The 26,496-nt window shown below is 40.8% G+C and overlaps 2 protein-coding genes across 3 annotated transcripts; both read left to right on the top strand.

Moving 5' to 3' along the window:
* Positions 1–422: 422 nt before the first annotated feature.
* timp2b (TIMP metallopeptidase inhibitor 2b) lies at positions 423–8,044 on the top strand. Its single transcript, XM_005744320.2, has 5 exons — positions 423–867; positions 5,939–6,039; positions 6,129–6,237; positions 6,362–6,486; positions 6,633–8,044. Exons 1-5 carry the CDS (start codon positions 738–740, stop codon positions 6,828–6,830), a joined length of 663 nt encoding a protein of 220 aa, XP_005744377.1. The 5' UTR covers positions 423–737; the 3' UTR covers positions 6,831–8,044.
* Positions 8,045–8,722: 678 nt separating this feature from the next.
* usp36 (ubiquitin specific peptidase 36) lies at positions 8,723–26,101 on the top strand. 2 transcript variants are annotated; one of them, XM_005744319.1, is made up of 20 exons: positions 8,723–8,832; positions 12,518–12,783; positions 12,938–13,159; positions 14,673–14,783; positions 17,109–17,211; positions 17,289–17,356; positions 17,939–18,009; positions 18,118–18,200; positions 18,752–18,863; positions 18,961–19,101; positions 19,600–19,700; positions 19,798–19,936; positions 20,048–20,410; positions 20,701–20,925; positions 21,386–21,501; positions 21,657–22,352; positions 22,628–22,836; positions 23,063–23,248; positions 23,345–23,460; positions 23,921–26,101. In XM_005744319.1, exons 2-20 carry the CDS (start codon positions 12,531–12,533, stop codon positions 24,050–24,052), a joined length of 3,447 nt encoding a protein of 1,148 aa, XP_005744376.1. In that variant the 5' UTR covers positions 8,723–8,832; positions 12,518–12,530; the 3' UTR covers positions 24,053–26,101. The 2 variants fall into 2 exon arrangements, with proteins under 2 accessions (XP_005744376.1, XP_005744375.1); XM_005744318.1 differs by having other exon boundaries at positions 22,625–22,836.
* The last annotated feature ends 395 nt before the right edge of the window (positions 26,102–26,496 follow it).

The following is a 26,496-nucleotide window of genomic DNA, read 5'->3' as shown; positions in this document are numbered from 1 at the left end:
AAAACCTTCAGATAAAAAATGATAAAATATAAAATGTTGCTATAATTAAAACAACGCGAGAGTTTACACGCGCGAAACCACACAAGGTATAAGTCAAATAATTAGTTAAATGAAAGAAGGGGCCTTAAAAAAGTACAAAAATTAAACAATTAAAACATTTTAAAATATTTTTAGATGCCCATTATTTCCATGGTAATACCTACATACTCTCACTGCAACACTTGTACTTTTATGGAGTGGCGTGCAAGAGTGAGGAAACACTTCGCGTAAAACTTACGAAAAAAAAAGGGGAAAAAGTCACAAGTCCCAAAATACGTGTGTCACAGGGTGATGCTGTTTGTTATCACCGTCGTTTCCTAAAAACAATTATCCGCCTCCTCATGCATCAGCCTGAGATTTACGTAGTTTAAGGGGTGCGTGTGGAAAGTCGGCAGCTCCTGACCTCTGTCGCGCTCTTGCGCTCTCTGGCCACCGGAGGGGGGGAGGAGTTTGCTGCTGCTGCCTGCTAATAAAACGTGGCTGCTGCTGCTGAGGGTAGTGGAAAACAGACTTTGTGTGCAGTCTTTAGCAGGATTACACTTTCTCTCGTGCCCTGTGCATCATTTTATGCACAGCACCGTCGTGCGTCGACTTCTAGCCAAGGACAGCGACTCGTTTCCTTTAAACCCGACAGGCAGGTCTATATCTATACCCTCACTCACTTTTCCAGTTTCAGTTAGAAAGCGTAGTTTTCAGAGATGACCTGGACGATGAAGAGATGTTTTGTCACTCTGGCCATCCTGTGTCTTTGGCGAGTGCAACAACTGGCAGAAGCCTGCAGCTGCTCCCCGAGGCATCCCCAGCAGGTGTTCTGCAACTCAGACGTCGGTAAGTTGATTTTTAGACTAACAATCAACACATCAAGTTGTGTTTTTGCCATTAATGTATTAGTTAGCAATGTCTAGGATAAATTGGTTTGGGGTTTTTTTTTTCCCCCACAAGGAAACCATCGTATTCTGAGAGGGAGACTGCCCAGCTCCCGTGTTTACAGTTGCAGTGGGAGGAGGATGGAATTTTCTGTCCCCCAGTCTTTCTTTCCACTGCCCTCCTCTTTTTCTCTAATCTTCTGTTGATAGCTTCAATGCTCTTTCATAGACACATCAATATACTGTCTGGAGTTTTGTCTTCTTCAATATCATTTTAGGCTTTTTTTTTTATCTACAGTAAACCACATTATTCCTTGTTGTTGCTAAGGAGACTTTAAACAAAATCATTTGTGTTTGTGCTTGTTTATGACAACATGAATATAACTTCATTTTCTTTCACCAGTATCACCTCAGTGATCATATAGTTTACTGAAAGGCAAATTCATTTAATCCTATTCAAACGCTCCTGAGGATAATTTCCCTTTAATTTCGCCTGTTACAAAAAAGTACTTGTTGCTGCCTTCAACACAGACCTTAAGCTAACAGGACTGTTAACAGTGACCAGCCTGTCCAGCTCCGGGTCTTTTTTCTTGCTTCTGAGATGGCTGAGTGTGTGGCATGTGGACAGAAGGTGACTTATTCAAAGATTTTTACTCACTGGATTCCATTGCTCAAGAGGATGAATAAACTTTATTATGCTACCTGAGAATGTACACAAATGGAAAGTCAGATACCGCACTAAAAGGGAAGACAATTTTTCTTTCTTTTTACCCTATTTTGGTGCTTTAGGCTTTACAAAGTGAACCTATTAAAATAAGTTCAGTTTTTTGATTAGGCAGATTGTGCAGAACTCTAGAAAAACGAAGATGCTGGCAGTTATCTCAGCCTCACAGCTGATTCACCTCATTTCCATCTCTTAAGTCAGTTTCTAACATGACCTTGACCCTCCGCTCCTGCTTCAGCACCATGGATAGACCCTCACATAAACATAAACCACCATAGAGTCTCGGGGAATCTGTTTCTTGACCAAATATTCTTGAGTTCGTGTCTTCGGGGGTTTAGGCAAAGTTTAAGAGTGGGCTCAAGCTAGTTGGAGAAGAAAAGCGCCAGCAAAACTTCACCAAGTTGCTGGGTCACAGAGAGGGCAGTCAACTGTTGCACACTTGCACAACTTATTTAAACGTCAGAGAGAAGTTTCGGGAATTTACGAAATCGTTGGCATTCCGCTTCACCAGCCCATGAACTAACTGCTACCTCAGTGGGTTGATGAAATTTTGCATTAAGCAAGCTCATTCAAAATTCTTATTCTTCTTGGGCTTAAAATGAAGGTGAATCATGTTTTTCTTTGAACCATGGGCCACTTGTGTTATAATAAATGATGTGTGTGTATTACATACAGCATTCCTATGTAGATTAAAATAAGTCAAGATACTATCTTAATAAGTGCCAGACAGCTAACTGACTTGGAAGTATTGCTAAAGTTTCACATAGCTAGTGCTGGTTTTGGTTTTTGGAGATTACAGATACTTACTGAAGAGCAGTTCATTTCCACAGTGCAGGAAGATCATTACACCACTTGTGATGTCATTTTTAAAGGTGGGCCTTCCTATAACCTGAAAGTCGATATAAAATGAAAATTCCAGATGCAAGTTTGATACTAAGATTAATGGAGGCTTAAGCCTTGAGCCAGAGTTTTTAATCTCATAACAGTGGTTCTCTTTTTTTTAACTTCAGTTGATCGCCATGGTAACTTATGCTGCAGACTTAACCAGCTTATTTTCAGAGATTTGGATAAACATGGAGATGGGTTGGTTTGATGTCAGTGAGCAGTGATAGTTAAGGATAAGTAGCACCTTTTAGTATCTATTGCAACTCCTGGGTGCTACAGGAACAAAAAAAGCACACACACACACAAAATCAGAGACTTCTTTTATCCTTGTATCTGGAACAACAATGATTTTCAATTCAATTCAGTTTTATGTCTACAGGACCAAATCACAACAGTAGGAAACCTCGGGCAAAACCAGAACCAGGGAGGGGCAGCCATCTGCCATCATTTTCCTATTTACTGAAGTCAGCTGTTGGTCAACTTTGTGCAGAAGAAGAGTCTAATGTCTTGTCAGAACCCCCGTTAACTGGGAGTCAGCACAGAGGCTGATAGAGAAAATGTGATTAGGAGAAAAAAGTAACTGCCACTGATTGGTGTATATGGTTTTATCCAGCAAAGTAAGTCTGGCTTTGTAGAGCCTGGTTTGTAGTGCACGCCTAGGATCAAGTTTTGTTGTAAACAGTTCCACTGTCAAAACAGTCAGAGCAATCTTTCCTCATAAATGGAAATCTATCTTCTGGTTCCTTGGCGGAGGCAGAGGAATGTTGGGTATTCATAAACCGCACTCATTATTCTTTACTTTTCTTTTTCTTTTTAAATTTAAAAACTATCTGTGCTGCTTTTTGTGAAGAAAGAAAATGAGTCATATTGGTTCCTGAACAGAAAGTTAACATTAGTGGGTACGACTTCTGGGACAAAAGCAGCCCATAAATTGCAAGCTGTGCAAACACAGCTGATATTAAAACCAGATTTCTGTCCTTTGAGCTGGACAGAATTTGTGCAAATAACCACAGCAGCTGCCTTAAGCTCCAGCACCACTTGCAATAGCGCGCTGGATTGATCCGTGCAGTGCGACACTTGCAACTCCACTTTAGGAAACTGCATGTGAATGTTATGTCCATGGCCTCAGTCACATGCAGACTGTAAAAAAACAACAGGAGAAAACGCTAAAAACGCTACATTTTTTTGTGCAAGGCATAACAAAACTAACGGCTAATGTAGATGATGAGATTTTAAAGTTATCTTCGTTCATAGCTTCATGTGTTTGCGTTTTACATCGGAAGCTCTTCCCTGAAGGCGATTTGTATCCCTGGCTGGAATCGTACCGGGGACCTTTTGCTTACCACACGCACACCGATGAGATGATGAGTATTTAAACTCTACAATTGTCCGTTTTTAAAAGGAAAACAAAGGATTACCTCAGATTAGTCTGTATCTCTTTGCACAGGATCAGCAGGATAGTCAGTTTGAATTTGTACTTGACTTTTTCGCACTCTGACCGCTTTGTGGCTCCTCGGAGAGGAAGACGAGGGCACATGCTCTTCAATTACATGACATGCATTTGCTTTTTTGTTCTTTGTTTTTAAAACCCTCCCATGACCACAATACTGCATGCAAAATATTGTGTTTATTGTTTGAGTAACTAGAAAATTAGATGGTTCCTTCGGTTTCCAGTTCTGTGAAACTTATGATTTTTAAAGGGCTTTGTCAGCCTGTTCCAGTAAACATCCAGGCCCTGGCAAGAACTTGCATACACACTATATACCAGCACGGAGAATAAAGTTGTACTTCTAAACCGCTCGAACAGTTTGTGGAGGAAAAATCCATCAAATCAAATAGGTGGCATGTCAAAGGAATATCACATTAATTAGCTTAAAGATCCTTTTTCCCCGATAACTTGCCTTATTTTCTCATGTACATGTAACTCAAGAGCTACACCTAATTCTAAAACATGCTAAGATTATATATCAGTATGCGCATAAGACCCCATTTTCAGTATTTTTCACTTTATGCCTCTTTAACATCCTGTGGTTATTTCCACCTGCTCTAATTCCTGCTTTTAGGCGTAGAAGAAGAGTTCTCTGTTTGATTCGACACATTGGAGCAAAGGGGGATTACCGCTAATACACTCTGCTGAGAAGTTGGAGAGTTTCTCGGCACGGCTACCTCACTCTGCATCAAAGCGAGGGAGGGAGGGAGGGAGGGAGGGAGGGAGTTTGTGATATGTAAACAACAAAAAAGAAAAAGAGAAATCCGGTGACTGGTGTAGATTATCCCTAACACAGCTTTTCTTTTGTATCCCTCTTGACTTTAAAGGGCCGTCTTCTCCTTGTATACACAGCACATTGTTACGCTAAGAATACTTCAGCAATGTGACTGCCTTCCCGTGCTTGCTTCAGGACCCATCACTCCATCACTCCATGTGTGCTCACATTCTCCTTTTTTCTCTTGCTTCCTTTTGTCTGGGATTGATGCTTTAGACCCTTAAAAGGAGATGTTCTCTAAGCCTCATGAATGAGGGCACATATGGCTCACATCTTCATAGCTTCATATAAAAAAAGGCAAATGAAAGGGCTTGATATTATTTGGCAAGGAGCGATCAGAGACAGTCAGTAGCTGCCACCTTGGGAAAGCAAGGACTGAAGTGGAACTTGAGAGAGAACATCTGGTTAGTGTTAGCTCTGTCGCTTGCTTCCTTGCAGTCCTGTGAATATACAGTAACTGCCGGGTGTCTGGTTGCAGCTGACATGTGATCATACTGTACTGCACTTCCACATTTTGAAAACACATGGAAAGAGCAGCAACTTTGAAAAACACAAGTTGATTTGGTTTTTTTTTTGTTTTTGTTTTTTGACTACTCGGGATTTTAGCTCAACGTCTCATTTGTATGGCTCTAATAGTAATTTTCCATTAAAGCCTGTTTTTTTTCCACATGAGCTCTTTTCTTCCAGCTTCAGAGTGCAAGAGAGAAAAGGAGGAGGCTACATGTGAAAGGAGGAGGTTGATTTGCATGTCAGCACCTCTCTCCAGACAGAAAGGCAGGCTGGCTGAGAGGCCTGGGGGCGGGGGGCATTCTAGTTCAGCTTTTTCAAAGACTGCTGACTGGCTTCCTCCTGTGTCGGCCCAGGAACCTGGGAACAGGCAGCATGCATTCCTCCCTCTGATTGCAGCTGATGAAACACTCATGCGCCTCTGTCTTCCCAGGACCTGGCACATGCAAACTTCTCAGATTCAAGCCACAGCAATGTGCTGCGGCCAACTCCAGCATGCCAAACCTGGGCAGGGCTTAGATCAGATACAGATAGATGCGGATTCATTTCAGTTTTAACATAACAAAGCAGCGTTCCAGTTACAAAGCTGGCATTCACACAAAATGAATGTTAATGCAAGTTGTTTTTTCTCTTTTTTTCTTGTCTTTATCCAGTTATCAGGGCAAAGGTAGTCGGAAAGCAAGAGGTGGATGTTGGCAATGACGTCTATGGGGATTCCATCAAACGGCTTAAGTACGACATTAAACAGATCAAGGTATTTAGGACAAAGCTATTGCATTTATCATTTTTCTTCCATGTGTAAAAACTTCAGTGGAATCTAAATGTTTTTGCTTGAATTCCCAGATGTTCAAAGGTCCCAGCAACGCTATCGATGCCTTCTACACAGCTCGCTCTTCTGCGATGTGTGGAGTGTCTCTGGAGACTGACGGCAGGAAAGAGTATCTAATCACAGGTATGACTTTCAGTGCAGTTTAAAGCACATGTTGTGTAATATAACAAAACATGTTCTTTAATGTGGCTTCCTATAGATTCTTATATATCCTCTAGATTTACACTATGCTCTCCTTCCACTGTAGGAATGCTGGAGGCTGATGGGACAATGCACGTCACTCTGTGTGGCTTATTTGAACCCTGGGACAACCTGACTGCCACTCAGAAGATAGGTCTGACTGAGCGCTATCAAATGGGCTGCGAATGCAGGGTATGGAAAATTTATGATTAAAAGTCTAAGGGAATAGTTAAAGTTTACATTTACCATGTTAAGATGATCACTTCCCAGTTGTATAAAACAAATCACCGCTAGATGCACGATGTTGTAACGATCACTGTGCTTTTTCTGATCCTCAGATCACCTCCTGCAGCTCCATCCCCTGCATGATCAACAGCCCATCCGAGTGCCTTTGGTTGGACTGGTTGATGGAGAAGACTGAAAATGGAAGACAAGCTAAACACTATGCATGCATCAAGAGGAGTGATAACTCTTGTGCCTGGTACAGAGGCTCTGCAGCGCCCAAAAAGGATTTCATGGACATCGAAGACCCTTAACTTTACCACTGTGCACATGTCTGCAGTTTAAATATGCCACCATAGAAATATCAAAAACAAAAATAAAAAACTCATCAAATTCCCCTTCTTTTAATTATCAAAAAAGCTGTAGAGTGGATTTTTAAAAAAGGAAAAAAAAAAGGTTTTAATTGCAGATCTCATGTTTTCACTTATCATTCCTATGAGCTCAGCGCTTTTTGCCACACCGGCCCCTGAATCTGAAGCACATCCTCATAAACCACTTCTCCTCCAGCTGGAACAAAGGGGGGAAAACACCATAATTCAATGATACAATTTCTTCCTGAGCTATTAATCTGTAATTCTTTATACAAGTTTTAAAGGGTTCTATAATTAAAATAACATGTACCTACTGATCAAAGTTCTGTGAATCTGCTTTGATAAATAACACCAGGAAACAATCATCATCCTGGCAGAGCTATCACAGGGAACAGGAGCATGCTTTTTAAATGTGTGGCAACTGATTTGTGTTAAAGCACGACTCTTTAACCACAGTCGCTGCTTTTCTTATACTATAATCCTGAATAGACAAGAAGGCACTTTGAACATAATTATATCGCAACATTCATATTGTCTGTAATGAAAAAAACATGTTGGAATTAAAAGAGGATCAAATCCTCCATGGTTTGTTGTTTTGTTTGTTTTGTTTCTGCATATATAGGTCACAGCTCTAGGCACTGTTATACTTTAGTATGTGTGAGCACATATTTTATTTAAGGTACTACATATAATAATTATTGGGAAAACACTTAAATTCTCTTTTTTTGATAAATAAAATATGTAAATGTAAGTGTATGTATATACTGTGGGGAAAAAATTAAATGGCCCATCGGCTTGGTCAGTGGAAAACAACAAGATCATTGAATTGTTCCCTTAATTTTTGTTGCAGTATATTTAAATAAAGAACACCATATATTTTCTTAACATTAGTAAAATACATTTTTGTTGGGAATAACAGATTGTAACCAATCATTTTTCTCGCACTGACGGCACTAAGATTGCCGTCAGTGTGGCGCAAATGTGACATGAATAATTAATATGAGAGTGTAAAAAGATTCGTCATTTGAAACTGTAGTCAAGTATGATGTGCTGGTTTCACATGGGACTTTTTTTTAAAGATAAGATGACTTTTGTATGCATAGCCATCTGAAACATTACTGTACATTTGACCCTTACAATTAAATTCATAAACCTCTTTCGGTGTGCTCAGTATTTTCATACCAGTACATGCAACAAGCACACTTTGCTGCTAAATCTAAATGCCTAGGAATGTGCATTTAGTGCAGATCATCATGCATCATTTTAGCTTACTAAATCTGTAATTTAGAGACTCGTTTGAGGCAATCTACTGCCGCCTACTGGAGACAACAGCAACGTGACATTCACGAGCCAATCCATGTGCCCAGATCAAGCAAACATGAGTCCATTCAGCATTTCACAGCATGCAATCCTTTTTCACTGTAGATTTTAAATGCGTTACTATTCTAACATTAAAATGTCCTGCTCTTAGGATAACACTGCTGGTCTTTGCAATGACAATCGAATGAAATGCAATCTTAGAAAGAAAAGCAAATGAAAAAGCATCATTAAAAATGTAAAATGGGGGGGGGTGTTTGTTTCTTTTGCCCTCCTCTGGGAATTTTCATGAGCATGAGTAGCGGTGTGATTCAGGCCCTGCCATGTTTCCGCGCGTTTTTGTTGTTATATAAAAACATAATCAGGTATCGCGCATCAATGGTAAACAGCGCTGGCTGGAAGTCACGTGTAGCCCTCTCCCGACAGATCGACGTCACGTTAAGCGCCGATTGGCTGAACCTTTCGGCTACAGCGTGACCTGTGCTCTGATTGGTCCGTGATTCCTGTCAGTCATTTTTTTTCTATCGCCCTCTCATAATGCAGCATGGGCGAAAATACTAGATTGAAGAGCTTCATCTGAGGAAGCAGAGGCTTCTAGTTTAAATTATTTTGTCCCGTTGAGTGAAAGGTAAGTGAACGGAAAGGCGTATTCGTGTAATATCTGTTCGCTGCTTGTTTACGTGGTGCTGTCGTTGGGCTAAGAGGCGAGATGTGGCGGTTAGGGAGGTTTGTTAGCTACCTGGGTGCTGGGATGCTAACCACATTGCAGCACTGAGGGAGGCTGGCTTTCGCCACGTTAAGTTAGCTTGGCTGCTAACCGCGTTGCTCCACTGTTAAACGATTGAATAGCAGAACACGAATCAGTCGACAGCAGGGACAGATAAACGATTAAATATCGAGCAGTTGCGATATTTAGCGACGCTTCCTGTATAAATTTTAAACGGTTCAGGGCGAGATTAGCTGCGGCTGTAGATAAGCAAACTAGCATTCAAGCTTTGGTGATTGGCCCATAGTGGTGGGACCAGTAGGTGAGCAGCTACACCGGCTACTTCATGGAGCTCTTAACGACCTTTAGAAAAAACAAGACCTCAAAATAGCTTAAATTATGCGTCCAGGTAGATTTATAAGCAGGTCAAAACAATAAGCTGTGGGATTTAAGAAGTGAAATCTCTACACTTTGAGTGTGTGCTTGTGGGAGTGTGTTGAAGCGAGTGAGTAGCTTTTTGTAGATCTATATATTAAACCTGGAGTAGTCCAGTCTTTGGGGTTTTTTTTGTGTCATTAGACAAACCTTTGCAGCAAGTTCTTTAAGAGTGATCTGAACCCTCAGTTTTAAAAACATATAGGATGGCAGATTTTTTTTTTTTAGAGCAATTCTTGCCTGTGGGAAGCACCATGTGGTGTTGCAGTGGGTTTGACCCAATGCTCCTCTAGTGGTGGCGGGTGACTTAGAACAGATATGGGAGAAGGTGAGGGCTGAATGCATGTTTTCATATTCTGGTGTTTTGTTTTAATAGTTTATGGATTTTTTTTTCCTCTGTCGTTTGAGTAGTAGTTGAGAATGAATTATTTCAGGGATAAATTATGCTGAGTAAGTAATGTTAATTATCCAAAGCTTCTGTGGCTCAACAAGACAATAAATAAATAAAACATGTAAAGCTACCCACTGTGGTGACCCCTTGTAAATAAATGCCCTTTTTAAATGATATATTGCCTCATATATATATATATATATGCCTCCTATATATTCAAAAATAATCTTTTTTTTTTAAAATGTTCTCATAGTTTGTTTTGTGTCATAATTCAACATTTTTGGTAGCCCTTGAAGTCACCTGCATCCAGCAGTAGTTTAGGCAGGATATGTGCACGATCTATGTATACATAGTTTACGAAATGCAAATAAAGAGTCAGTATTGGGTAATGCAAGTATTCACTGGAGGGTACTTGAAAGTAATCCCGCTGTCTCTACATTTTTTTTTTAATTCTTTGTTTATATATTAGTAGCTAACATAATCTGCTATTGACGGTCCATAAAAGCACTTAATAAACTAATTCAGCTGCAATCTATCCTACAAAAGTAAAAGCTAGTTTTGGTTGTTCACTTATTCGGAAAGGATCACGCCGCATGTTTACACAGGATGCCCTTCGTGATGCAATCCCAGAAGGAACTCTCAGGATCAAACTGAGGTTCTCCGAACTTTCACTGTGCAATATGGAGTCAATCTATCCTTTACGAGTCAGTTTTCTAAACATCTAAATTTAAGTTCAATATCAGTTGTGTTCCTACAAATTGAATGAAATATTTTCATATCAGTGTGAGGATTACCTTTTAAAATTGGAAACAACCAGGTTATAAGTTTTTAAACCCCTGTAAATAGGCTTTAAGTCGTATTGTTTAGTTTGACATTGCACTACATATTGATTACATAGGCAAAATGGCTTAACAAGACCTTACGCTTAATGACTGTCTGCCTGTGTACATCCCTTCCTTCATTGAATGGAATAGCCCTTTATTGTCATGGTACATGTACAATGAAAAAGGCAAAGGGCATTGATGGAAAGTGGAACAGAAAACAAAGCCATGCTAACATAAATTATCACATAAAGTGGAAACTTATTAAAGTTGGCTTTAAGATATCTGAAGTACTCTTAACATTAAAAAGCTTTACCAGTGTAATTTTATGCTTGATGTAAGCTTGAGTTGACAAGACGAGGAATTGTATTTGTTTTATTTTTGGATTTAATAGATTATTTTTTTTCTTTTCAAATTAAGCATCGGTGTAAGTAATTATTCCCAGATTATCACTGTTTGTGAAAACCTTCACTCACCTTAAAATGACCCGTCTCTTAGATAGCATCATTTGTTAGTTATGCAACCAGCATATCCCAAACAGCAGTCAGAAAGTTTCTGTGTTATCAGTAATGTGACACAATCGGATTAAACATCCGTGTTTTGGTCAGCGCATCAGCAGAGCTGCCTGTTTGGACGGTTGCATCACTGCAGTTAGCTCCCTCTCCCTGTGGGCTCTGTGCTTCTTAGTTGTATCAGTATCAGCAGCACGTGAAGGTCAGCATGCCCTTGTGCATACAATGCATGTTCGGCCCTCCTTCCCTCTTCATGACGTCACTGCCTACTCTGATGAGTAAGTCGTAGTGCTGTATTGTCTCTACGATGTAGCCTTTGCTTCTGTTTGTTTTTTTTCCCTTAGATGTTTTGTTGTCTTTATCTGGGGGGGGACGGTATCATTTGTATGGGTAAACTGAGAGAAGATTGAATGTTTTACACACTCACCATCAAAATATGGCGTTGCTATGCTGTGTAATAATAGCTTACTCGTGAGTTTAAAAAGTAAGTCACAGGTTCAGCGATTGATAGTTGAATGTGTTAATCGAGGGATTGCAGGTCACCTACTCTCCGACCCTCTAATGCTCCCGTAGTTTGGAGTTGGTCTCTGTTAACTGCAATGATCAGCTGTGTAAACAATGTGTCACTCTTTCCTTTGGACTTTGATCTCCTCATTTCTTCCCGCTGCAGTCAGCCGGCCAGTCAACTTGATCGACTAACACCCTTCATCAGCTGTTTAGTTTAGCAGCCTGAATCAGAGCTCCTTTACAGCTGCCTGGTGTAAAGCAGCAGTTCTCAACACTAAAATGGTCTTTGTGTACATTAAGCTGCTTTTTATGTGTAGAAACAGTACGTGGAAAACACTTTTAGGTTTACTGTTATTACTTGTTACTGTAGATCTCTCACTGTTGTGACAAGAATTAAGGAGCTACAGCTTTACTGATTATGCACTCACTGGAGTCGAGAGGATGAAAAAAAAATTTGATTAGGTCAAAATGTGACTTGTATTGGTTGTATAAATGTAATTTGGCAGTTAACTACAGCTGCTCACACCTTATGTGTAAGCATAAATGCTCTCTCTCTCCTATCCCATACACTCCCCCACCCTATGTTACATCTGATGCCTTGCATAACTGCAGGGACAGCTGCCAAGACCCAGCTGGAAGCACTCAGTCCTTATCTCTCTTGTAAGGTGATGTCAGAAAATGTGCCTAGAGAGGTACCCACTGGAGGGCAAACAAACGGGTTTAATTTATTAGCTATGAGAGCAATTTAACTTGTATTTGCAGGTTTAATTTTGCTCATGTTTAACTCTGAAACAAAGTAATTTTGTGTGAGCATTTTTTGCAGATATAAAAAAAGGATGGCATGTCATTGATATCATTGAAATGGTACATTTTTATTTATTTTTATTTTTTTGTGCAGTCTTGAGAAGTGATGCTGACACCCAATCTGTTTGTCCCCACAGTGATGTTCCAACAATGCCGATAGTGGATAAACTCAAGGAGGCTTTAAAACCTGGCCGAAAGGACACAGGCGATGAGGGTGACCTCAACAAGCTATTGGCCTCTTCTGCCAAGAAGGTCCTTTTGCAGAAAATAGAGTTTGAGCCTGCCACCAAGGGGTTCTCCTATCAGCTCGACAGCCTAAAGAACAAGTATGTGATCCTCAATCCTAGGACTGAGGGTGCTACAGCACAGAAAGCTGCAGAGCCTGCTCAAATTAAGAGGCAAGGTAAGCTCTCAAAATGAACTGAAAATTGAGCAGAATTTGATGGCCTGACATTTTCCATGTTTGACCTTTTGTTCTTTGATGCTTACCCTGAAAGCTCAGTTCTGGCGTTCTGTCCTCGGCTAATGTCACAAAATTGCCTGTACCCCTTCTTTAGTCTTAGAGAATGTGGTCGGGGGCCAGAGCGATGGGATCCCTGCTCCGCAGAAGATGCTCTTTCCGGGGAACAAGATCACCCTTAAGTGGGAGCGTGTGTACAGGGTGGGAGCCGGCCTCCATAACCTTGGAAACACCTGCTTCCTCAATTCCACAGTGCAGTGTCTCACCTACACGCCGCCACTTGCCAACTACTTACTCTCAAAGGAGCACAGCCGTGTCTGTGAGTAGATTTACTATCCCATTTACTTATTTTTTTTATTTTTATTTTTTTTATTTTAAACACTAACAGTTTCTCACACAGTTTGGGGAATTACTTTTACCTGGCCTATATCCCTGCATGTGCCTGAAGAAGGAAAAACAAGAAGTGTAGCTTCATTTGGTTCACCTAGTTTACCGTAATTGTCGGGCTATAAGCCGCTACTTTTTGCACCAGCTTTGAACCCTGCAGCTTTTAGTCAGGTGCGGCTTTTCTATGGATTGTCCGTGATTTTTGTCATATCGTAAGACGATTTGTTTTGTTTGTTCCGCTGTTGTACGGCACTATGTTGCCTGGCGGAAGGGCATGTGATCAGACACACAGTATCGGGGTTCAAGAGTGGTATGTTGGTCACATGTCCATCCGCCAGGCAACATAGTGCTGTACAAGTAGTGCGAAAAACAAACTTCAAAGTAGCGCTATGTGTTCAGCGGGATTCGTGGATGATGAGCGGCGATAAACTTGCGAAAAGCAAGTTATGCTCAATTCCACCGGTGGATTCTGACAGCGTGGAAAAGTGTGAAAACATCCACGATCACCAACGGATTTCAAAGGGCTGGACTGCTGCATGATGGAGAGGAGGACACCGCCACGGCCCTTCAGAGGGTGTTCGACTCTGACACTGACAACGAGGATTTCTTTGGTTGGTTTTGTAAGTGACAACGAAGGAAAGAAGCTGAGAGTGGATGACGAAGCCATCCTGAACCTGTTCATATCCGACACTGGAGAAGAGGACTTTGGTGGTTTCAGTGCGCAGGAAGAAGAGAAAGATGGTGGTGAATGACTGACTTTTCTTCTTGTTAAAGCCGTGTCACTGCACCTGAGCCTAAAAGGTAGTCTGAATCTATTTTTCTGGTGTGCTGCAGGTTATTGTTATGTACTACATTTGTTACTCATTTATGAAGCACAGTACATGTTTCGTACTTGTAATTACCACTACTTGTACATATACCTAAAAAGTTATGCAAATATGTACCCATAGCTTGTTTTTTCAAAATATTAATAAAAGGGGTGTGTCTCCAAACAGCCATCTCTTTCCTGACAATTCCCTTTGTGCATATTGTCTTACATATGATAAGTCAACATTGAAACACCTGCGGCTTTTAGTCAGGTGCGGCTAATGTATGTACAAAACAGGATTTTCCCCTGATTTTAGCTTGTGCGGCTAATATTCAGGTGCGCTCTGTAGTCCGGGAAATACGGTATTTTGAGCTCCCAATCATCCAGGGATTTCCTTACCTGGATGATTGTACATGCATCAAGACATTTATTATTTGGAGTGTTTTTTACTCGTTTTGATCATCTCATTCAAACAGACTCTATATAAAAGATTAACATATTGTAATATCAGCAGCTTGTTTGTGGAATGCCTTTTAACCCCTTAAATTTGAGTTAAAGGTATTGTTTTTGTATTTAATGCTAACACCTGCTTATACTTTTATGTTATGTGTAACTCCTCTTCCTCTTTGTTGTTCAGGTCACCAGTCAGGCTTCTGTATGATCTGTGTAATGCAGAACCATATCATCCAAGCCTTCGCCAACACAGGCAACGCCATTAAGCCCGTCTCCTTCATCAGAGACTTAAAAAGTAAGATCGCCCTCCTTTAACAGTGCCTGAGCAGTTTATGCCTTCTAGGTTTATCTCAGACGTCACATTTATTGGTTGGCTACTCTCAAGGGTAATGTGTTGCAACAGTGTCCCGTATGACAACAATGGGCAGTAACTGCAGTATAGAAGTGGAGCAGTGAGACTGCAGTTAGTGAATGAATCCCACGTAGACAGTAGCGATGAGGTGTGAGTAGTGCCCTGACACGGCGAGTTACTGTGCTGTAGTTTCATTGCACCCTAGTCCCCTCCCTACCTGGCTGCTTCCTCCTTATGTGATGCTGCAATCATGTCTCCACCTCCTGTGCCTCATTTTCTCTGCCTCCCTCCTTTCCCAATGCCCTTTCTGTCTCCTTGTGACTGCGGGCTTTAGCACAAAAATGTACAGGCCACCTGCTTTCTCCCCCCCCCATCAGAGCTCAGGATGCGCTGTATGTGTGTTCAGGTTTTTTATACATTGATTTAGCTAGTGGCCTCCTCTGTAGCTTAAAATGTGCCGCTAATGCTGGAACAGTTTAAATGCACACATTGAAATATCAACCTCGTTATTTCTAGACCAACTCTAAAGCCCATTAATATAGTGCCATATCACTGCACAAAAACAAAAGAGCTTACTGCTGCCGATTCCTGAACTGCCACCAGATCTCACAGCTGAGGTTTCACAAACAAAATAAAAACACGACACACCAGTATTAATGCCCACAGCTTTAATGTCTTCAAGATGTTGCCTCTCTCCTCTCCTGGAAGTGCCTGGAATAGATCATTAGTGCTTGATGTATTATATTCCTTTTTCCCCACTCTCGGGTGACTCATTGTTGTGAATGTGCAGGGGTGCTATGCTGGGAATATGTTGATGACCACATTCTATTAGCTCATCCAGTTTTCCATTAGGAAATTACAGTAGGGTACATTATCTCTACTATGAGACTCTTACTGCAGATTAGACGCCGCTCTGTAACCATAACATGTTTATTGGGTCATTATGCCATGGTCTGGGTGAAAGCTCTAGTTTGATTGGCTGCAGGGTGTACTGTATTTCCTGATAAAGGACCTTTATGTAGTTACAGTGAAACAGCCAGCCCACTGTTTGAAATGAATGTGCTGACCTAACCTGTTTCTATAATAGTTACAAAAAAGTGTGACTGTTAACCTATCTGGGGAAAATGACAACTTGGATGGCTGGAGTGTAGCTAAAGAGACTGGACACAAAAAGGACAGGAGGTGCTAGTTTCTAAAGGAAGAAACAAAGGACTGCTAGAGTTTTGTACTGTCCAGTTTGCCAGTGTAGGAAGAGTATAGTGCCAGCCTATAAAAGGAGTGGTATTTATCATATTACCTCGACATGCATGTATTTCCTTTGAGTGCCGAGAGAGCTGATTGTTGTACATCACTACTATCTGTACTATCCGTTCACTTTATAAGTGTGCACATGTGCCGTGTCATATTTTAATAGTTAAATGACTATAATCAGTTATTCTTGTTATGAAGACTATAGAGAGAACCTAATTTTACGTTGTGGGCCAGTTCAGTTAAATCTCAGTGGGTCAGACAAATCGGTTAATCACCTAATGACCATTTAAAAAACCTGATGTGTTCTCCTTAAGTCTCCATGTTTCTGCATTGTAAAGAAATGCTGCTGTAGTAAATGAAAGTAAAAAGCATTGCTGTTAGACTTTGTCTATAAGAAATAAAGTTGTAAACATTAAAAGCACTTGTAACTCCTTCCTGATCTTTGACGTGTAATTAAAACAACAAAAAAAAAAAAAAAAAATAGAAAAAAATCTTTGAATTAACAGCAAAATTCAGTTTTTACATTTTGTTTGTGTATAAATAAAAACATTTCTGTAGAAAATTATGGAAAACAATAACTTTTCTGTTATTTAATAATGAAAATATTACTTCAATTTGTGACCTTTAATGGTTTACTTTGGTGTCTATCAGGCCATAAGTGATAAGCTGTCATGCTATAAATAAGAAATGAATTTTTTGTTAGGTTTTTTTTTATTTTTAATGAACCTCTACAGTTTCTTGCTTTGCTTTCACTTATTGTCAGAAATCACGATATGTAACAAATGTCTGTGACCTCAGTCAGATAATCTGGGTAGTCAGTGGTTGATCTATTTCTTTAATGAGCCTGTGGGTCATTGCAGTTCATCAACATTTTATCAAATACAAGGAACATTATTGACAAGTTGGAAAGTGAGAGACGCCTTTCTCTGAGCCTCCCTGTCTCAGTCAGTGCGAGGCTAGAGGAAAAATGTAACTCTGGTAAAGCATGAAATCTGACGGGCTCTTTGTCGTCCACAGAAATTGCAAGACATTTTCGCTTTGGTAGTCAAGAGGACGCCCATGAATTTTTGCGGTACACCATCGATGCCATGCAGAAAGCCTGTCTCAATGGCTATCCGAAGTAAGGATTTATGCTTCTTATGATATTTGTTTAGTCATTAGTCATTACATGACTAACTTTTGTCTTTGTGTTTTTAGGCTTGACAGGCAGACCCAGGCCACGACACTGGTTCACCAGATCTTTGGAGGTTACCTCAGGTCAAGAGGTATTGACTGATGAATAAACACGCAGCTCAGATTAAGTCTTAATGGTTTGATGCAGGTTAATACTCAATATACTAAATTAGGCTAATATAATCTTTTTAGTTATGCATGGAAAACAGAGAGATGTCATATATGTGTCTCTTACCTTGGCTTAAGATGCAGGTATCCTGTGTAATTATTGAAAATAAACTGTATTGAATAGTTAAATAAATTTTGACAATCTCTGTGTTTTACTTAAGAACCCACTGCTCAAATATTCTAATTTAAATTGAATTTAAATCTTATTAAAAGAGACATTCATTATGATTAACTTTCATATTGAAAGTGAGAGGTTAAGGAACAGTTTGTGTAATTTCTTTTATGTGGGTTCAAGAGTTTCGCTTGTTCTATAATGGAAAAATAGAAAAGAGTTAAAATGTAAAAGGAATTTCCCCTTAAAGTTTGCTCTAATAGTCAGATGAGGTTGTTTGAGGTGCCTGACAGTTTCATGTTTACAGGAAATTGAACTGAGGTTGCTTCAGCTTCAATAGATTTTACTTACAAGTACTGTCAGAAGAGTGAGACTTGTTTTTTTTGCCTTTCAGTAAAATGCTCTATTTGTAAAAGTGTCTCAGATACGTACGATCCTTACCTGGATATCGCCGTTGAGATTCGGGTATGTTGCACGATATCTCCTTATTGTATAACGTTTATTTTCATGGAAATGTTCATGTTTCTGTCTTTGGAAAGTTTGGTAACGTAATTTCTGTTGTGTTGTTTTTAGCAAGCAGCAAACATAGTGCGAGCCTTGGAACTGTTTGTTAAACCAGATGTTTTAAGTGGAGAGAATGCCTACATGTGTGCCAAGTAAGTTCCCCTCTCATGTAGTCAGAAATGATTCAAAATACTTTCACCAGACACTTCATTAGGTACACCTTGTTAGTACTGGGTTGGACCCCATTTTGGCTTCAGAGCTGCTTTGATTCTTTGTGGCACGTATTCAGCAAGGTGCCTCTTGGGCCATATTGACATGATGGCATCACACAGCTGCAGATTTGTTGGTAGCACATCCGTGATGCAGATCAGTATAACTGCAGTAGCTCAGTAGTTTCCGAAATAGACTGGTTGTTGATGGCAGACGGGCCAAACCACGTTCAAAGTAATTTAAATCACCTTTCTTCTCCATTCTGATGCACAATTTCAACTTCAGCAGGTCGTTGTGACCATGTGTACGTACCTAAATGCATTTAGTCGTTACCATGTGAATGGCTGACTAGATGTTTACATTAAGCAGTTGAACAAGTGTATCTAACAAAGTCAGTGGTGAGTGTAAATCTTAAAATTTTTGGGGAAAAGGTCTTAAAATTAAAAAAAGATTAAAGAGTGTCGTCATAATTTTTATTTTTCGTCTTCTTCAGGTGCAAAAAGAAAGTGCCGGCCACCAAGCGCTTCACAGTGCATCGAACATCCAACGTACTCACCCTTTCACTGAAGAGGTTTGCAAACTTCAGCGGTGGAAAAATAACAAAGGTTAAAGAATTTTCACGACACGGACTGATTTTTAGCAAAACTGCCTCATTCCTCTATATATCTCACACCTTTCTGTCATTTTCTTCTTCTTTTTCAGGATGTTGGTTACCCAGAATTTCTAAACATCCGCCCTTACATGTCTCAGAGCTCAGGCGATCCTGTCATGTACGGCCTCTATGCTGTTCTGGTGCATTCAGGCTACAGTTGTCATGCTGGACACTACTACTGCTATGTGAAGGTAAGACGGTATAGATAAACAATCTTTTTAGTATGCGTGTGACAGGAACGTGAAGGAAAATTGGCTTTAAAAATCCTTCCACTCCGTCTTGTGGATTCCGATCGGGAAAGGTGACAAATTAGGTGTCAGCGATACACTGTTTGTGAAAGCTTGTTGTGAAACTTTCCCATTAATACGTCAGTTTTTTGGAGTCAGAAGTGACTATATGTGGACAAGAGAGTGGATTGTTAATAGCTTACCATAGCAGACCTGGATAACAAGCTGTATCCATCGAATATACCAGTACAACACATTTACACAGATAGCTGCCAGTTTTTGCCAAATATCGATCTTCACCAAAAGTCAGGGTCACATTGGTTTCTCTCAGTTCCTTTTTAAAAGCTAAAAGTAAATAAATCCCTTTCACAGCTAAACTAGTGATTAAGATTTGAGAGCTTTAGTTATCATTACAGGGAAAATGGCTTTATTTTATGTTTCTTCTCTCTTTTATCCTCACAGGCAAGCAATGGACAATGGTACCAAATGAATGATTCAATGGTGCACTCAAGTAACATCAAAGTGGTCTTGAACCAGCAGGCTTATGTGCTTTTCTACTTGAGGTGAGACGGTAGCGAGTGATGCAAGAGATCAAAAAAGATGTCTGTACCTCCTGGATGTGCAGTCCAACAAACTAGAGTCTGTGTTTGTGTGTTAAAGGATACCTGAAACCAAGAAAAATGCAGATGGGCAGACCACCAAGCAGGGGATGTTGTATTCTGGGAAGAATACGGCACCATCGGAACAGATAAAGAGGTCCAACTTGAACGGGCCTCTCTCTTCCCCACAGGTGAAAAAGGTATAAGAAATATTTGGCTTTTTGTAAAATAGTAAATGTATGTGTTAAACTTTCTAGCTTTTAACATTCTGGATAAAAAAAATGTAAGAAAAGCCCATGTTTTCTTGATAGAAACTTGAGCCAGCCCAGCTGCGCAAGATCCAGTCGATGGACGGTGGTTTGGGTTTGCCCATTTCCAGGAACGGTGTGAGCACTCAGCCACAGCCCCGACTGTCCAACTGGACATCCTCTTCCAACGGTCTGCCAAAGCTGCCGGGTGGACCCGCAGTTATAGAGGAACCTTTCAAGAAGGTGAAGAAGCCCTCTTCGCAGAGCCAGCTGCCATCCCGCAGCAGCACTCCGACCCCTTCCAACAACGGGGTCAGCAGAACGGAGGGAGATAAAAAACAAGGTGGAGAAGGCAGAGGCATGGCAGCGTCTACCTCATTTAAGTCTTTGTCTGACTCCTCCTCTGCTGACACCACTGAGTCAAAGGTACGGTATAAAGTCAACAAGCATGAATACAAATGTTACATTAAGGGTGAAATCTTGACAGGGATTTTTAATTTTGATCATCAGGTAATAAAAATACTCAAAATATTTGAGTGCTGTGAAAAGCAGTGGCATTTCTTTAGGGAAACATGCTTTCCTACAGAGATTCAGTCTACAGTAGCATGAAAAGAAGGATTCTCTCACATTTCAGAAGCCATGTTTGATGTAAAAGATCAGATCTGCAGCTTCACAAAAGCATAACCGCCACCTGTGGTTTTCTCTCTCTGGACCAGGACTCCGTTGGTCCCAAAAGTGCACCAGTAGGAGAGACTCCCTCCACTCCTCGGAAAGGCTCCAGCGGCCTGGCGTCTCCAGCAAGGAGCGTGGAGCGCTCTCAGAGCACAGAGGAGCAGAAGACGGCAAAAATTAAACCCCCGGCTCTCGGCAACATCACATCTGAAGCCACCAGCACCATGTCACCTCCACCTGCCAAGAAGCTTGCCCTGTCGGCCAAGAAGGTGAACGTCATCCCCATCCACAGCAGTTGCCTCACTTCCTGTCTTACTACAAACTCATAATAATTGTGCTTCCTGTCGTGTAACGCCACACCTGCTGTCACAAATTGCACCGTTGATTTCAATTAGTCTTTTTTATTCAGGCAAGTTAAAGAGTGGTGTTGTGTTACGTTTTATGCCTTTTATGTAATGTCTTATTTCTCCAGTGTACCGTCTAATCAACCACATGTTAGCACTTGTTTAAAGTTTGTCTTCTTTTCCTTTAGTTTGTTCTTTTTTCCTAATCATTTCTAATTCTTCTCTGCCATACCCTTTCTACTTTGTTTTCCTCTCTCCACCCCCCCCCCAATCATCCTTTTAATCACCCTGTTTTTTTCCTTTATTTACTCTCTTCCTTATTTTTGTCACACTCATGGCTATTTTCTTTAGACCACCAAGTTTTTATTTATGTCGATAACTGCAGGCTCGCAGCCGGAGTCCGAACAGCATTGATGTTCTGCCCCGTTTGCCGTCCAGTGACCCCATGCATCAAAATCAACTTAACTCCCTCACCCTTGCCTCACCCACTCCCACTCACAGGTATGTATATGGAAACCTGTTTCGTATTGCGAATACTCACACTAGGCATGGTTGAGTTGTACAGTCCTCTTAGGGGGTCAGTATACTCTTAATGTGAGTGTATCCGTTCAAATTTTGACACCCAAAAACAAAGACGATCCTTATTTCTTTTCCAGAGCTGATCCATTCCATTCATGTAAAGTCCAATCATCACCTTTAGCCCATTCAACTGGATCCTTCAAACTGCAGAGTCCTCAGAAACAGTCCCTTTTCTCCACACTGCAAAAGCCAAGCGTGAGCCTTCCTCCTAAAACAAACGGTCTTCACTGTCCAGGCCCAAAGAGTCCCAAGTCTTCCAACAAGCTCAACTCAGTGGTTCAAGAACCAGACCTTGATGACCCTCCCGCTCAAAATATCAAACACAAAAAGAAGAAGAAGAAGCGGCGGCATTCTGAGGTGGAGAGCGTCCCAGAGCCAGTCACACCCCCAGCTCCACAGACACAGTGCACTGCAGCAGAGTCCGATGGCGAGAAGAGGTGCAAGAGGAAAAAGAAGAAGCGAAAGCGGCTGGACGAAGACGGAGAGAAGGCGAAGGAGCGGGCGTGTGTCTCGTCTCATTTGGACACGTCAGGCCAGGAGGAGGACTGGTGTCAGAGTGGCATGTGGAGCCTGACCCCTCAGTCCAGTGCAGAAGAGTCTAAGAAAAAGCCTCAGTTATCCGCTACAACTCAATCGCAGTGTGAGTCAAACCGGAAAAAGCAGGAAATGGATTGTGTGTTGAAGAAGAAGAAAAAGAAGAAAAAGAAAGCCAATGTGGGTCAGTCAGGAGACGCTCTGCAGGATACAGCGTCTGCACGCTCTACAACAGAAAGGTTGGTTCGAGTCTGGTTATGTTTGTTCTTCACCTGAAGTTGAGTTCGTGTGTAAAGCTCTCAGAAAGTCTACATTACTGGCTTGACTCTAGGAATCAAGAACTTTTCTAAATGTGTTATCATTATTCATAACTCTCATAAAGGACTTGAAATAAGATTCTTTTTCATTAAATATTTGATCTTCTCACCCTTAAGGGTTAAGAGTGAGACAAAGTAGTTGCTTCTGCTATCTGCCTTTCATTACCTCGATCTCTCATCTGCTTTTTCCCCAGAAGCAGTTCTGAGATGAAGCCCACAGGGAGCCAGAAAGATACAGGAGATTTATTAAAAGTAAAAAAGAAATTAAAAGTGAAGAAGAGGCTAAAAGAAGAGATGCAGCAGTGGGAGGAGAGCAAGCATTGTCCTGATGCTGAGACTGAAGCATCGGAGCCCCCGTACAAAAAGAAAACGATGGAGAAGGACAGAATAAACAAAGAAAGCACAGGTGTGTGAGCGAGAACTTAACATTACATCGATTACCTGTGGAGTGTCAATGTAAAATTTTGATTGGAGCCATTTGACAAAATCACTTTGCACCTCTGCAGCCTTTCAGCCTTTCTGTGGAGTGACCAGTCATTCTACTTTTGTGCAGAGTGTGACTCATTGCATTTTGAGAATGTCAGATTTAATCACAGTTCTGTGATTTTGTTTTGTTTTTTCTCAATTCCCAGCCACAGTGGTAGTGTGGGACAGCCAAGTGAAGGACGGCTACAAGCGCAGCGTGGCACCAGCGGCTGATGGAAGTACATCGGATGGCTCGACCCGCGCTGCACCCGTAGCTTGGGATGGGAAAAAGACGAGTAGTGTGGTAGAAGAGCTGCTCAGGAACGCTTCGGATAAAGCATACGGAGCCAATGGTGAGATGCAGAGTCATATTTGTGTTTTTAAATGCAATTTTAAAGAAAATGTGTTTTTAAAGACCCTAAAGGGTGTCAATGTCTTGTCTTCACTAGTCCTCAGTTGGGATGGTGAGGTCTCTGCTGTCAGCAGAGATGCCATTGAAGATGCCCGCGATGCCAGGTGTGACACTGTGATCGACGAGTGGGATGAAGACTTCGACAGGGGAAAGGTGAGGGGTGAAATGCAACATGAAAAAAGTCATTGTCTGTCTGTTCAGTTCACAAGAATCTGTACTGCTGCATTAGAATTAGTTAGATTTCAGTGAAACTTGCACACAGTGATCACCTAATGGGTCTTTACTCAAAACGTGCATGAGGTCAAAGTTACATTTGTCAGGCAAATTTAGTGCCACTAACCAGACACGTTGTTGCTCTTGGGACCTAAACAGTTACTTGTGACACTTTGCATGTATATTGTGCAATCAAGTACGATCCCTGGAAAGATTGTCTAAAAATGTGTTGTTGTAATCTGTTATTAAACAACACAGCACCCCTATTTCTCTCTATGATGGCCAGTTTTTACCCTGCTTTCCTGTTAAGTATTTTGATTATTAACAACTGAAATACTTCTCTGAGACGATATATGCAATTATTTAATTTTAATTTGTCCCCTTTTCTACTTGTTAACAGGTGAAGAAAGTAAAGCAGTATAAAAGAGAGAAGTGGAGAGGGGCCAGCAGCATGTTCCAGAAGATTCAGGACAGGCGGAACAAGTGGTCTGTAACACCCGGAGGGAAGAGAGTTTTTGGAGTCCGACGCTGAGAGTCCAGATTGCTGCTGAAGTCTTGCTGACTTGAAATTGAGACAGAAAATACTTTTCTTACCAAACTCATTTACCCAATCTCTCCCTCTCTCTCTCTCTCTCTCTCTCTTTTCTTCTGTCTTTTGTTTGTTTAATCCCCCATATTCAAGAATAAGATATGTGCCAAAAGCAGTACACATTACTGCATCAGCAGTCTGCCAACACAACTTTTAAACTAATCAATGTGAAATATTGTTTTCAGCAGACAGCTGAATTTCACTATCTCCCCTTTAGATGCCGCCATGAGCAGCTTAACGTTTTCTATGCATTCAGTATTTAATTGAAAATCCTTACATCACGAACATCACGTCAATATCGCGCTAGATTTGTGTCCTTTGAGCCCCGATTATTTCCCTGAAAATGTGCTACCATGAAATACAAAAAGCTTTACCGTAATTGTGAAAGGTAGGCTGTGACTCATTGGCCTCGCTGAAAACTGCGCTGAAAACGCAATCTGAGCAAAAAAAGTGACCTTTTTAACAAAAAATGAAATTATTCTATGTCAAATAACAAAGCTGGACTCATTCATTATTCTTGTTTTAGATTTCTTAAATATTTTTATGTTATTATTATTTTTTTCTCATAAGTTGGGATTTTATTTTGTACTCTAGTGTCTGTACCACACTGCTTCTTTTTAAGGACCGAGTTTTGCCTGCATATTGTTGGTAAAATTGAGGTTTAAAATAGCCACTGTTTCCTCATTACGCATGCCTAAACTGGTTCAAAACCCATTTTAAATGAAGGGTCGTTTGTAGTTGCGCAGTTCTTGTTACACACGTGATTTTTCCCTTCCTTACCAAGTTCAGCTTTAATGTTAATACATTAATAATACAAAGGAATGCTCGGGCGATGTCATCGATATGGAGGAAACGCATCGGATGCTGTTAGTTTTATTTTTTATTCATGAGTTATTGTTTTCTTACAGCTCGGTGCAATTGTTGTGTGCGTCGTAGAGGCCGGCGTTTCTGGAGGAACTGTCGTTGGCGCAGTTAATTTTCTACTGTGCAGCTATCCAACTATGTAGCTCATCTTATCAGTTCTTCATTTAGAGAAGCTCAGTTTGGAAACATGTTTTTGTTTTCTGTAAAGAAGGAAAAAAAACTCCACAATGGGTCCTTCACCACTATACTGCAATTAAAGGGTTACATTTTATACTTCTGGCACTGTGTTATGATGCGATAACTACATGATGAGATCTTCTTGTCCCCTTGTATCTTATACCTCTATGCAATTTTCTGACAGTCATGCTCGCCGTCTAGAAACTGGGCTGAGACTCAGGAACCCAGAACCTCCTGTATTCCCATCTCCACCCTTGATCAGACCCCATTTCATGTAGGAGTCATCCCTGGACCTAAGCCGCCTCGTTGCATCCTGTACATCCTATAAACAACTGTTTTATACAAAATATATCAGGTGTGGAATCCATCTAATCACCTTGCACCAGTTTGGGCACAGATGTGTAGAGAAACTAAAGTTAAATAAACAAATGCTTTGCCAGTGTAGATTGTACAGTCCATCTTGTGCTACCAGTGTTTCCCCCACCCCGACAACGCTGTAAAGATTTACCCATGCATTTCTTTTCATTCTAGAGATGTTGCCTTGAATTGGCTATAAAAAGCATAGGTTTTAATGTTATAAATATGTAATTTAAAGAAGATCTTTACTGTGCTACTAAATACTCAGAGTAGTCGGTGGGTGTTGAGAATTTATCTACAAGTGTGTTTGTTCAGTTGTGTGTAAGAGAGACATTTGTTTTTCATGCAAGTCCTTCCTTATGTCACTGTAATGTGTACAGTACAAGAGGGGCAGTGTCATTTCCAAAGGACAGCTGTGAAGTGGACTGGCAGATGAACATTTACTGGCGTGAATGGACAGTCCACATGTTTGCATTGATGGTTCCATATTTTGCACCACCTTTTCTGACCAGAGAAGAGAGCTTTCATAATGAAAGTAGCTCTTACCTCGTAATAGCTAACTGAAAAGGTGCAATAAAGTTGTGACTTTTGTGAGCTGATTGTGGGTTTTTTTTTTTCTTTGTCTTCCTCTGCTTTTTCCAAATATACAAATGGTATGTGGGTAAACAGCACAAATAGGGTCAGCATCACTGTTTAAGAAGGGTTCTTTCTTTAAGAAAGTCTGACTTACCAAAAGAGGTGCATGTATGTTGTATTGCCTTTATCTATGGAAGCTGAACCACTTACTGCACTTTCTTGTTAATACAGCATGCTGCTGGTTGGGTTACATTTAAAATGGACCTCAAAACCATTTGTGTACCATTTCAAGGAAACATGGTGCTCAATGCAATTGCAAGAAATTATGCACGATGTTCAAATTTTGATTTAAACAGATCTGACGAATTAGGGTGAGCTCTGACTGGGAAACCAAACACTTGTAACCCACAGGC

This window comes from Pundamilia nyererei, unplaced genomic scaffold (genome assembly GCF_000239375.1).
Source record: "Pundamilia nyererei isolate P.nyererei 1_Seehausen unplaced genomic scaffold, PunNye1.0 scaffold00142, whole genome shotgun sequence".
Taxonomy (NCBI): domain Eukaryota; kingdom Metazoa; phylum Chordata; class Actinopteri; order Cichliformes; family Cichlidae; genus Pundamilia; species Pundamilia nyererei.
The sequence above is the reverse complement of the archived record's forward strand: the minus strand, read 5'-3'. Positions and strand labels throughout refer to the sequence as shown.